The sequence below is a fragment of the Tupaia chinensis genome, unplaced genomic scaffold (genome assembly GCF_000334495.1).
Source record: "Tupaia chinensis unplaced genomic scaffold, TupChi_1.0 Scaffold000355_1, whole genome shotgun sequence".
In the NCBI taxonomy this organism is placed as follows: Eukaryota; Metazoa; Chordata; class Mammalia; order Scandentia; family Tupaiidae; genus Tupaia; species Tupaia belangeri.
The window spans coordinates 1789325-1802337 of NW_006159850.1; the positions used below are offsets into that span (position 1 = coordinate 1789325).

Consider the following 13013-nt stretch of genomic DNA (forward strand, 5'->3'; position numbering starts at 1 on the left):
GGCCGAGCCGGGGGGCGGCCCGTGCGCGGAGCCCCCGCCGCCGCCCCCGCGCTGCTCGCTGTTGGAGCTGCCTCCCGAGCTGCTGGTGGAGATCTTCGCCTCGCTGCCCGGCACCGACCTGCCCAGCCTGGCCCAGGTCTGCACCAAGTTTCGGCGCATCCTGCACACGGATACCATCTGGAGGAGGCGCTGCCGTGAGGGTGAGTGCCCAGGGGTGGGGGCGGCTGTCCCCGAGACGTACGAGGTGCTTGAGCCTCGGAGGGGTTCGGGTCCTGGGAGCAGGCGGTGCCAGGGGCCTGGGGGCGACACGGATCCGGGACGCAGGGCCCGGCGACGAGACGTAAGGGAGGGATGGGGAGCGGCGGCGGTGGAACCCACGTAGGGGGCTCAGGCAGGGCGCGGGGTGCCCGTCGCTGCGGGGCCCGGACTCTGAGCCCAGCGGGCGGCGTTGAGCTGGGGGCTGGAGTCCTTGTGACTGCGTGACCCTGTCGGGTCAGGCGGGGCGAGAGCTGACCTCTGTGGGCCCTCCTCTGCCCTCGGCCTCTGAAGGGTGGAGCTGGGGTGGAGCGGAGAGCGCTGGGCTGGCCCGGGGAGGGAGGTGGGAGTGCGCTTGGGTAGATTCGGGGAGCCGCGGGAGCTGGTGGGAAGGTGTGGAGGGGCCAGTGGAGCCCGGAGCAGTAGGAGAGGGGCTCAGAGTCTGCCCTCGCGAACGCTGCGTTCACGTGCGGGGGCACGGCCCGGGAGCGGTTAGGTTAGTAACCTTAGGCGCTGGTGGAAAGGATGGTCAAGCTAGAGTTCGAGACTCTGCGTTTACTCATCGATAGAGCTCTGATGTTCAGTCAGCTCTCATATTTTCGCGAAAAGGATAGTTAAAACGACAAAAAAAAAAAAAATCCAAACCATGCAGAACACCAGCAGAAAGAAAGTAAAAACGATCAGAGACTCCACCCATCTCACCCCGCAGTCAGCGTAAACGCTCTCAGCACTTCGGGAACCGTGCCGAGCCCTGTGCCTTGTAACCGGGGTGGGCGCATCCTCGTCTATCCTCTTAGCGACCGTTTAATACGAAGGCTTCATGGCATTCCGCCTCTGGAAAGGCACAGAACAGTCTCGGATAAACTTGTCATGACCAGTGCTTTGGAGGCTGCTTGGGCCTCTTTATAGAAATGTAGATTTATATGTACGTTTTAGAACTTGTGAAATTACCTTCTTAGAGTGCACTTCCCGGAGTGAGACTGGGCACCAGGGTGTGCACCTTGGCAGAGCCTTTGCTGCTGGGTGCAGCGTGTGAGTCTGCACCTTAGGAAGGCGGTGAGAAGGCCTCTCTCTGGGTTCTTCCGACAGGAGAGCTTCTTCTCTGGTCTGGTGACCAGCGTGCTGGTCAGGGCTCCAGGCCTGGAGTCCGCCACCTTGATTTCTGGTCCAACCACTGCGGTGAGATCCTGGACAGGTTCATCTGCCAAGTCTTAGTGGAAGCACTGCTTCTGTACGGTCACTTCTGTAGGGCTACCTAAGGTGATCAGTGCATGTGAAGCCTCAGCCCACATGTGGCGATTTGGCTATGATGCACCTTGGTTATTTTCTTCCCTTTTTTATTTTTAATTTTTAGTTGATTTCTATTGTCCATGACTGGGAGAGAGAGATGGAAAGACAGCACCCTCAGTAGGATCTTGCCATTGTAATACACCTTCGCCTCAGCCAGCCCTGGGCTGTGGGCACATGTATGTCCAGTTCACTCAGGGAGATCTCTGGGTATGAACCCAGGACTTTCCATGTGGGTCAGCTGTGCAGATTGTCCTGTTTTGTCACTGCACCATCACCTGGTCCCTTTTTCACCATTTTCATTGTATCTTTTGTGAGTTCTCTATTTTTTTTTTGTCTCTTTCCTCTTTGGGTGTCTGTTATTTTTCTTTTTCTTGTTTTATTTTTATTTTTATTTTTTATTTTTTAGAGGTTTTTGCTATAGAGCGTGTGTGCTCGCCAGAAAGTCAGAGAGACAAAAAGTGAGAAATCACCTCCCGGGCGGATGGCCACGTTGCAATCCCTTCTCCTCTCAGGATCCTGGGCACACGCACACACGCGCCTGGCATGAGTTTAAGCCACCAGGTCCAGGACTCGAACCGCAGTCGACTACATGTGAGTCCAGCGACATAGCCATTACTCCATCTACTGGTCTTGGGTGTCTAGTGTTTAAGAGAGATTTTTTTTTTTTTTTTTTTTTTGCTATAGGGTACATGTGCTTACTGGATAGACAGAGACAGAAAGCGAGAGATCACTCTCAGGGTGAATGGCCACCCTGCAATCCCTTCTCCATTCTCCTCTCAGGATTTTGGGCATGTATGTAACACACCCAGTGGACGTTTTTAAGGTGCTGGGTCTGGGACTCGAACTGTAGGTGGCTATGTGAGAGTCCAGCGACATAACCATTATGCCATCTGCTGGTCCCTTAGGGTGTCTATTTTTGTCTTACAAATTTGTAATAACTCTGAATATTAGTGATATTAACCTTTTGACATCTATGTGGCAAGTCAAGTTTCTTTTTTAAAATTTTTAAGAGATTTTTGCTATAGGGCACATGTGCTTGCCAGAGAGACAGAGACAGAGAGGCAGGAAGCAAGAAATCACCCCCCGGGGGTTGGCCGTGCCACAATCCCTTCTCCTCCACTCTCCTCTCAGGATCTTGGCCATGCACACACATGAGCCTAAGTTTTAAACCACCAGGTCCGGGACTCAAGTCGCAGTAGACCAGGTGGGAATCCAGCAATGTAACCAGTATCCATCTGCTGGTCCCATAAAGTTGTTTTACATTTTGAAATCGAGGCAGAGAAAGCCATACTTGCTCTGTGGACTCAGTCTTCTCGAGAATTTCACCTGGCATTTGCGCACCTTTAGGGTTCAAATGGGCCACAAGTGTCGCATCGTGCTTCACCGAGTCTCCGTCAGTGGCCCGAACTGTAAAGTATGTGGTTCAACTCCAGAAACAGGGTCATGGGACCAGCAAATGGCCTATTGGTTACATCGCTGGACTCCCATGCATTCAACTGCGGTTTGAGTCCCAGACCTGGTGGCTTAAAAAATCTCACGCCGGTGCATGTGTGTCTATGCCCAAGATCCCAGGAGAATGGAGGAGCAGGGATTGCAACGTGGCCATCTCCCCTGGGGAGTGACTCACTTTCTGTCTTGCTGTTTCTCTGTCTCTCTGGCTAGCACACACACCCTATAGCATCTAAGTGAATAAATAAATAAAAATAAATTAAACAAATAAAAAAAAATGAAGCAGACTTTCATTTATTCAAAAATAAATGAAAGAGACTTGCTGTGTAATTGGAAAACTCCAAGGTATGCCACAGAGTAAACCTACGTGGAGGTGCAGCTCAGACTAAACTCTCACCATCACCAATTAAATATGAGAGCCCCAGCAAAGGTGTGGGAAGGAGCTGTGGGTATGCGTGGGACTCTTCAGCCCTCCTGTGTCCCTGCCACAATCCCCTAGCCTTCCTAAAACATCAGGTGCTATGATGTAGAATCGTCTTGTTTGATAACACTTGGGAGAATTCTCATTTTGAGGATTTTTTTAAAAAATGAAAAACAGATCAAGCAGGGATATTCCCAGCCATCCTGCTAAAATAACTCAAATCTTTTGTCATGTTTGATTTGGCTCCTTTACCTCTTTTTAAGACATCTCAGCGGGAACAAGCAGATGACATAGTGGTTGCATGGTTGGACTCCTACATAGCTGACTGCAGTTTGAGTTCTGGACCTGGTGGTTTAAAACTCACACTGGGTGTGTGTGCATGTGTGTCCAAAATCCCAAGAGTGGCTTCTTGCTTTCTCTTTCTCCAGTGAGCACACGCGCCCTGTGGCAAAAATCTCTCTTTAAAAAAAACAACAACAAAAACCTCAGCCAATGCTCAGGTCCCTCTGCTCACTTCTTCCCATTTTGAGAAGCAGCGGTGTCCTGGGTTAAGCGTGCGTTTTCCTGGGTCGTGTTTTGTGGGGTTTGGACTCATAGAGCTGTATCACGCAGTGGATGTCACCCTGTGTCCATCTTTCCCAGTAAGCTTGTGTCCTTCAGGCCTATCCTTGTCAACACATGGAAGTTCAGGTCAGCTTTTTAAAATTTTTATTTCTAAAAGGAGCGTGTGCTCACTAGAGAGAGGCAGGGGGAGAGAAAAAGTGCGAAATCTCCCCCAGAGGAGATGCCACACTGCAGTCCTTCTGTTCCATTCTCCTGTGAGGGTTTTGGGCACACAGTCACACGTGCCTGGCGTGTTTTTTCGAGCTACTGGCTCTGGGACCCAAACTGTGCAGTCGGGTGTGTGGGATCCTGCTTAACTTTCATGCTGTCTGCTGGCCCTAGTTCAGTCCTCTTAAATGCTGTGTGGTGGTTTATAATCTGAAATGGTCACAATTTATTTATTTAGTTATTTATTTTTCATTACACACAGCGCGACGGGGCACGGTCTCACCCATCTGTGCATGCACTTATGTTTGCAATTTCTCAAGCAGCATATCCAGAACGGTCTTGCTGAGGTGATGGGCTACGAGATGCAGTTTGGCTAGCCACTGCCCAGTTATCTCCCAGCGCAATTTTACCTGTTAAACACCTATCACCAGGACGTGGCAAGGCAAGGCACAGGAGATGAAGCGCTCCAGAAGCCTAGTTACAAAGGAGCTGCCACTCATGCTCCACGTACCTTACATTTTCCTATTCAGTCAAATGTCTGTTAAATTTTCTTGAATTGTAATGATCTTTCCTTAAAACCAAGTGACAATTTGGGTAAAAAATGGAATGTCATTTTAATTTGCATTTGCTTGAGAACTAGTGAGGATGCACATTTGAAACATGTATTGGCCACTGGATTTCTTTTATTTGCTTCTCTTTAATCTGTGCCCTTTTTTGATTTTTTTTGGTTTATGCACTTATTTATGTAATCTGTATTGATTTCTGTTTAATACATTGCAAAATATTTTCTCATTGACTGTAGTCATTAGTTTTTCTTAGCGTCTTTTATGGTGACTTTGACTAGTGCAAAATTTCCACCTTGAATCTAAGTTACCAATTTTACAATTTGGGTGTGGGTAATTATTTGTTTCTCCGAAGTTACAAACATGGTCGGCAGCTGGGTTCTCAGAGTTTCGCCTGCTTGTCTTAGCGAAAATTCCATCTCTTCTATCGATAGGTTAGGATTTGGACAGTTGGCCATCTCCAGTGGTAGCTATAGGTGTTCACTGATTGTGCTTGGAAATATACAGAAAGGAATAGCTGTACATCTGAGACCCGAGCACCAAAACTGCATCGTGCTTCACCGAGTCTCCGTCAGTGGCCCGAACGTGGTGAGGGCAGATGCCAATAGAGCTGAAGTCCATTTGACATAGATGGGAAACTGCACTGCTCCCAGCCTCGATGGCTTGGGCTGCTTGAAGGGGTTGACTTCCCCGGCTCATCCGGTTTCCTGGCAAGGGAGTAATAATGGCAGCTGTCTTGGTTGGTGTCTGGGGAGGGTAAACGAGACTGGCTGTATTTGCTGTTCAGTGTCTCCATGTTTGCCGTCTTTCTTAATTGTTAGAGGGTGCATGCACTCTGCAGAGAGAAATGGAGGGGGCAAGTACCCATCATGGGGTGTGACCATGCCACCGTCCTCCTCAGCCATTTCTCCATCCTACTGGGGTTTTGCGCATGCCTGGCAGGTTTTTCAAGCCCCTGGTGCTGGGATTCAAACCTTGGTCAGCCATGTGGGATATAGCTTTAACCACTAGGCTGCAGGGCTGGCCCTCTGTGTTTGCTTTCTTTCTTTTTTTAAAATTTTATTCACTAATTTATTTGACCAGAGAGAGACACAGAGAGAGAGAAAGTAAGAAAGAAAGCCACCAGGTGTGGGACTTGAACCGTGCTCGACCATGTGGGAGTGTCCAGCGCCTTAACCACCGCACCACCTGCTGGTCCCCTCCGTGTTTACTTTCAATAGCTGGCTTTCCTAGAACAGAAACCAGGCCATAAAAATAAGAACAGGCGGGAACCAGCAGTTAGCATAATGGCTATGTCGCTGGATTCCCACGTAGTCGACCGCAGATCGCGTCCTGGACCCGGTGGCTTAAAACTCATGCCGGGCGCGTGTGCGTGTGTGCCCAAGATCCCGAGAGGAGAAGGGATTGCGGCGTGACCATCCCCTCTGGGGGGTGATTTCTCGCTTTCTGTCTCTCTGTCTGTCTCTGTCTGTCTGGCGAGCGCACGCGCCCTATAGCGAAAACCTCTCCAGAAAAAAATTAAAAAAAAAAAAATAAGAACAGGAAAGAGGGTCCTTCTATCTGTGTTTTGCTCCTCTGAGACTTTGGGACCATGGTAGGTGGATTTCCAGGGTATGGACCACCAGGTGGGTGTCAGAGCTCTTTCTCCTGTGGTAGGAGCACTTGGGGCCAGGGAGATACCCCACATAGTTGATAACTCCTGCTGAGTGTGAAGCTCAGTTTCCTGTGCCCGAATAGCAGTCGTAAGTCAGACGTTTCTGTAATGCCTTGGGCTTCCTGGCCCCCTGCATGTCGGAGCATAAAATGGTTCAGGCTAAAAGCAGTGTTGGGGCAGTTTGGAGCTGTTGCTTTGAAGTATTTTCCGGTGGTGTTTGGGGCGGGGGAATGAAAGTTCCTACCGCGGAGCCAGATCTGTGCTCCCAGCGTTGGGCAGGCGTGTCACAGACAGAGGCTAATTTCTCGTGACGGCAAACCAAACCAAACCCAGGCCAGCCTGCATCGCCGGCGCCGGCGGGCGGGGCCAGCACTTTCTGGTGCATCACTCTCTTGGCTTCAGGCCTCCTGCAGTTAGTTATGTGCAGAAGCGCTATAAATAAGCCATCACTTCCCGTAGTGCGGGGACAGCAGCGGCTGCGTGTACTTTGCCGTCTCCCTACTAGGCTTTTCTTAGTGAATACTTCACCATTTACTCGGGGACTTTTTAAATGGTAGCCAATTTTGACACTGTTCATTCAGGAAATCCTTCATGAAGTCTGCCTAAGGCTGATGAGTTTTGAAAATTCAGACCATCCTTCTAAATCAAAATATTCAAATAATATCGAAAGACCCATTTGAAATGGAGGAGCTATAGAAAGTTTATCTGTTAGTCTTCCCCTCTACACGGTACTGCGGACAGAGAGACGGGCCGGTTTCCTGCTCAGCCTCCACCCTGCCATGTCAGTTTGGGAACTGACACCCCCTCCCTTGCCTCTTCCTTCCCTCGATGGTAGATGTTTTGTTGTCACATGGAATAACATTTGTACAATGTTTTGCTCAGTTGTACATCTGAAGTGGGTTACATTCCATAACTAGAAATTCCTTTTCTTAAATCATTGCTTATTTAATTTTATTTATTCATTCATTTATTGTAATTTGACCAGAGAGAAACAGAGAGAGAGAGAGGGAGCGAGGAAGCAAGCCACCAGGTCCGGGACTTGAACCACGGTCAGCCATGTGGGAGTGTCCAGTGCCTTAACCATCATGCCACCTACTGGTACCCATTATCTGATCTTTATTCATGACAAAAGCTGGAAACTACAAGTCAACATTTAATTTTGTTTTTGCATATAGAAAAAAATGCTGTTCTTTCCTCTTTGATCTGCTGATGAGAAATATGAGTAACGGGGCTTTCATTAGATATGACTGAAATTGGAGCAGTCGTCACAGGAAGAGGAGAGATGGGTGGGTTGTTGGTTTTTCTTTGTTTTGTTTGGTTTTGCCACAGGGCGACGTGCTTGCTAGAGACAGACAAGAGGGAGGGAAAGTGAGAAATCTCCTCCCAGGGTTCACTGTGCAGCCGTTCCTTTTCCTCCACCCTCCTTTCAGGAGTCTGGGTGCACATGCACATGTGCCCAGCACAATTTTCAAGCTGCCAGGTCTGGGACTTGAACTGCGGTCAGCATGTGGGAGTCCAGCACCTCAGTCACTGCATTGCCTCCTGGCCCCGCGTTGGGCTTTGCATTGGCTCAGGGTATGTTGTGAGTCCTGGGAAGTGGACACTCATTGAGCCCCTGGTTCTGGAGGGAGGGGTGGCGGCAGCAGTTAGATGACCAGACCGTCCAGGCTGCGGAAACACGGTTGTTCATGCGGCATGGGAGCAACTGCCGTCCTGACGGCTGCGCACTGAGCTCCCTGGCACCTGGCTCCTCCCTCATGCTCTGCTCCTGTGGAGGGATCTCAGGCCTCTTGTTTTTGCTAATTGAGAGAGAGTGGTCCTTTCATTGCTGAGGCAGGAGGGTAGAGGAAGATAGTGCTTCTTAAGGGACCATCTGAAAGGCCTCCTTTTACTTACCTTTGAGAAAATGTGCTGGAAAGTGAGTCTGGCCTGGAGGAAGCATTGAGCCAATTGAGCTGGTCCCACAGCCGAGTGGATCCCATTGGACTGACTGTGGTTTGAATCCCGGCCCTGGTGGCTTGAAAACACACGTGTTAATCATGGTCAAAAATCTCAACAGGATGGGAAGTGGAGGAGAAGGGGTTGTGGTGTGACGATGCCCCTTGGGGGTGCTTTCTCCTTCGCCCTCTCTCTCTGTCTCTGCTTCTCTCTGGTAAGTGCACATGCCCTCTGGCAATTACAGTAATTATATAAGTTAACTGAAATTAAAATTACAAAAGGAGGAAGACCGCACTGAGCCCAGGGTCCCCGGCCATGTAACTGGGCAGACCCGGCCGTGTGCCACGGCCAGGACCTGTGTGCATGTGGGGTGACGTTGCACCCCTGAGTGATGTCAGAGACCTGAGTTCTCTCCTTGCTGGAGCAGACCCGTCACCACAGGCCGTCTGCTCTGGAGGAGGTGTCCTCCAGAGCAGACAAGCTCATCTCTGCCCTCCCTTCCCTGCTCCGATGACCTGGGGTTGGAGCTTGTGAGTCAGCGTCCTTGCACAGGGCCGTCTTTGGCACCAGGGTGCAGTGAAGCGGGCTGGGCCCTGCAAGGCCTGTGGGCTGCTAGTGGGGACAGGGAGTATCTGCAGTCCTGGAGCAGGCCCGAGCAAGAGACAGCCACAGTGAGGACGGCATCCCGGGTGGGACCTGTGCTCTGCAGGAAGCAGGGTGTCCTCTGTGGCCATCAGGTGCCTGTCCTGGCAGTGTGTGGGGCTGGACCCCTCTGGCTGGGAGCGCAGGACGGCTCAAGGCTCTGGTCTGTCTCAGGACCTCTGTCTGTAAAGGGTCAGACTAGTTGAGAAGTGATCACGTGAGTGTGTGAGTGGTCCCACTGTCTTGTTTGTTTAGCATTCTGAATATTGTAGGTGTTTTTTATGTTTGTTTTTTGAATTCCTCCATGAGAGGGAGGGAGAAAGACAGCATAGCACCCCCAATGCAACCTGCACTCAGCAACCCACCCCAGCCTCAGCTGGCCCGGATCCCGGGCACAGGCCCCTGTCGAGTTCACGGAGGCCTTGGGGTGCAGCAGGACCTTCTCATGTGGGCCTGTGTTTACGGAGGCGTCGGGGTGCAGCAGGACCTTCTCATGTGGGCCTGGCATCCCAGAGCTCCGTGTCGGTGTCCAGTGCCTCGTGGGTGGCCCCTTTAGGTGTCCGGTAGGAGACACCCCGTGGTTCTGGGGGCTGTCTTATTTCCCTTGTGCTAGACGGTGCATGTGTGCGCGGGAGGGAGGGCGAGGGGTGAGCCCGGTTACGAGGCAGTCCTCTTCCCTCCAGTCCCGCTTGTCAGAACCCTGGGCACACATGCACGCATGTGCCTGCGTGAGGCCGATGGGGCTGGACTTAACTCTGGTCGGCCACGCGGGATCGAGCCCCCAGTGCTGCACCCAGCTTCTGTCCTGCTGGGCCAGGCCCAGCCTTTGGTGTTTGCCTCCCGCCCATCCTTGGGCCAGCTGGCAACACCAGTGTTTTTCCAGCAGGGCTCCAGTATTTGTATCGGGACCAGCAGGTGGTGTGGTGGTTAAGGTGCTGGTCCCACATGGCCTACCATGAATTCGCGTCCCAGACCTGGTAACTTGCTTTCTCACTTTCCCTTTCTGAATCTTCATGTCTCTCTCTCTGGTCAAATTAAAATAAGTAAGTGAATAAATAAAATTAAATGATTCTTTTAAAAAAGAAAAGATATTTCACACAGTTTTAGTAATGGCTGAGGAAAACAGCGACTGTTGGTGGGGATGCTGGGCTCAGGGTCTGGAGCTGGTGCTGTGGCTAGAGGGGGTTCTTGGGGGTCAGGTCCCAGCCTGGCAGGGCTCCCCCTGCTTCTCCCTTTCGCCTCTGAAGCAGAGGAGGCCATGTTCCCGCTGTCTGTTCTTCCAGCTATGCTCACCTGACGGTTGTGCCGGCACAAGCGCGATCCCCTCGAGGCCTTCAGTTTGACTTGGGCGACCCTGGGAGTCGCAGCGGGCCCCTTCACCCTTGAGCCCTTCTGGCCTGGCTGCCTCCTGCCTGAGCGTGGCCCGGCCAGGCCAGCCTCGAGTCTCCTCAACACAGCAGCGCCTCTGCTGCTGCTGCCTCTGCCTCCCTGGGGTGCCGTGGCCTCTCCCTGGGGCTCCTCCCAGGAGCATTGCATTTCCAGGGCTGCCCACTGGCCACCCACCCACGGCTCCTCTGTTTTCTCCCATCACTGATTGCTGGCATCGGACTGCAGGACCAGGGCAGCTCCCTTTCCACTCTGGCTGCAGCTGGCATCTGATGCCCTTGGCAAGGGGCGCCTGCGGGGATGGTGCCAGGGCCCTCACTAAGCCCCTAAGGCTGGTACAGCACGCACCGTGAGCCCGCGTGTCTTGTCACGGGCTGTGATGGCTGGCGAGGGCCATCTAGGTCCCCTGCAGCTTCCAGGGAGGAGCCCCAGGCATGACAGTGTTCCCCGGGCTCTCCCTGTTGCAGGGGGAGAGACACACTTCCAAACCGTTCTCACCAGAGCGTGCCACGAGGATGCGGGTTTGGGTCAGCACCACTCAGCCCTTGTTTCGTTGGACAGAGTGTCCAGAGATTGGTGGCTCCAGACAGCTGAGTCACAGGAGGACACAGCTTTGGTGGTAGCTTGATCCAGGCCAAATCCCCAGTCTGTTTTGTCCTTGGCAAAATGTTTTTAAATAGTGGTTGGAAAACTTCCGGTTGGAACGTTCGAAGCGGCAGAGTAGTTTGTTGATTGCGGCAAAAGTGCACGTGAGCGTGTGGACACCTTGCCCTTGAGCGTGCGGGTCCGTGGCCTGAGGCCTGCTTCCCTTGTGTGGCCGTCACCACCATCCAGGTCTGCATCTTCTCACCTTCCCAAACTGCAGCTCTGTCCCTGTAGAATAGTAAATAGTCCCTCCCGTTGCCCTCCCCCCCTCCCCACACACACCCCTGCATCCTACCTCCTGCTTCTGGGCTTTACCACTCCTGGTACCTCGTATGCGTGGAACCACACAGTCCTCTTGTGTCTGGCATACGTGTCGGGCACAGTGGCCTCGCGGGTCATCCAGCCGACATCCGCTGCACACGCACATTTTTTGTCCTGTCATCGTTGACTGGCAGGGAGGTCCCCCACCTGCTGTGGCTGCTGAGTGCAGTGCCCCGAGAGCCAGGGCGTGCTTCCCGTTCTTTTGAGCCTGTACCCAGAAGTAGAATTGCTGGGTCGTATGGAAATTCTTTTTTATTTTTAATGAGAGAAAGAAAGGGAGGGGCCCAGCCAGTGGCGTGGTAGTTAAGGCAGCTGGGTCCCTTAGAAGACTGGTTCGAATCCCCAGCCTGGCCAGCCTAGGTTCTCTGGGCATGTGTACGCGTGCCTGGGTTTAGATGGGCTTGAGGATTGGAAGAAGGGGGTCATGACATGGCCAGACTCTGGGAAGGACACTCTTCTCTCTCTTGTGTGCACATGTGCCCCATCACAAGTAAAAACAAGAAATTAGAAGAAAATAATCAGGTCAGTTGTGTGCTAACTTTTAATCATCTCGCTAAGATCTGTGTAGAAGGATGGAATTAATACTCATTTTTTTCTGGAAGGAAGGATACCTAATTGCTGACAAGTATGCTAGGCTCAAGGCTACTATCAGGGCATTTTCTCCTGATGACTTATGGGAAGAATGTCGGCGTCCACCCCCAGGCTTAGCGCTATTATGGAAGAAGCAGAAAAGATGAGACAAAGGATAGAGTGGAAATGGACACAGGCAGCCTGAGCCTAGGTAGCCCAAGCAACCTGTGCCGCCCAGACGGACTGGACGTCTTTACTTATAGTACAAGGAGACATTACACGTGTATGTTTCATGACACTCCGTGGATTAGTTGCCAGGTTACAGACAATGAGAAGCAGTTAACAAATCTATAAGGGATTAGTCATACCCTGGGCAAGGTGTATCCCTTGGTGGTAATCCCATCTAGAGTAAATCTCATCTTCCTTTCTAATGCAGAGAACTAGCTGTTAGGTGTGGGGAAGGAGCTAAAGAACTTCTCTGTAAGGAGTGCACCACCACACCCAGAGAAGTCTAAAGAACCTTTCAGATGCAGAGCAGGGATTGGACTTTACTAATTGGGGTCAAGATGTTTCTTGAAGTCCATCAGATGTGCCCCTAGTAATTTCCACCCTTGCTCTGTCTGCCACCAAGGTTAAGGAAAGACAAGTTACAAAGATCTGCCAAACCCCAAAAGAGCATGGGGTGTTTGCTCAGTGCATGTCCCCACACCTCAGACTCTCTCTCTTAAACGTGTCCCCACAGAAGAAGGCTTCTAGAACAATAAGAGGATGTGGAGTTGTTCTTAACCACTATTACAGAAATTTTCCCGTCATGTGGAAAATATTGAGCATTCCTTACGGGAACAGCTGGGTCAGGTATCATCCTACCCTGCTGTGCTTATCAGGACCTGCAGGGACATTAGGGGGAACCCAGGGAGGATCGCTGTGCTCATTAGCATGACATGCAGTTCTGGTTTTCTCCTGATTTTCTATTATTATTTTAACTTTGGATATTCATTTATTTATTTGAATTTGACCAGAGAGGGACAGAGCGAGAGAGGGAAGCTGTGAGGGTGGCTGCATCGTGGGGTGGAGTGCATCGTGGGGGGGCTGCGTCGTGGGGTGGCGC

General features: G+C 51.5%; 1 protein-coding gene across 2 annotated transcripts in view; it reads left to right on the forward strand.

Moving 5' to 3' along the window:
* FBXO31 (F-box protein 31) overlaps nucleotides 1–13013 on the forward strand; it is a gene marked incomplete at its 5' end in the record, with an annotated part of 45807 nt that continues 32794 nt past the window's right edge. For both annotated transcript variants that reach the window (XM_014589364.2, XM_006152548.3), the window contains 1 exon segment: nucleotides 1–200. In XM_014589364.2, the coding sequence (XP_014444850.1) occupies nucleotides 1–200 (200 nt within the window).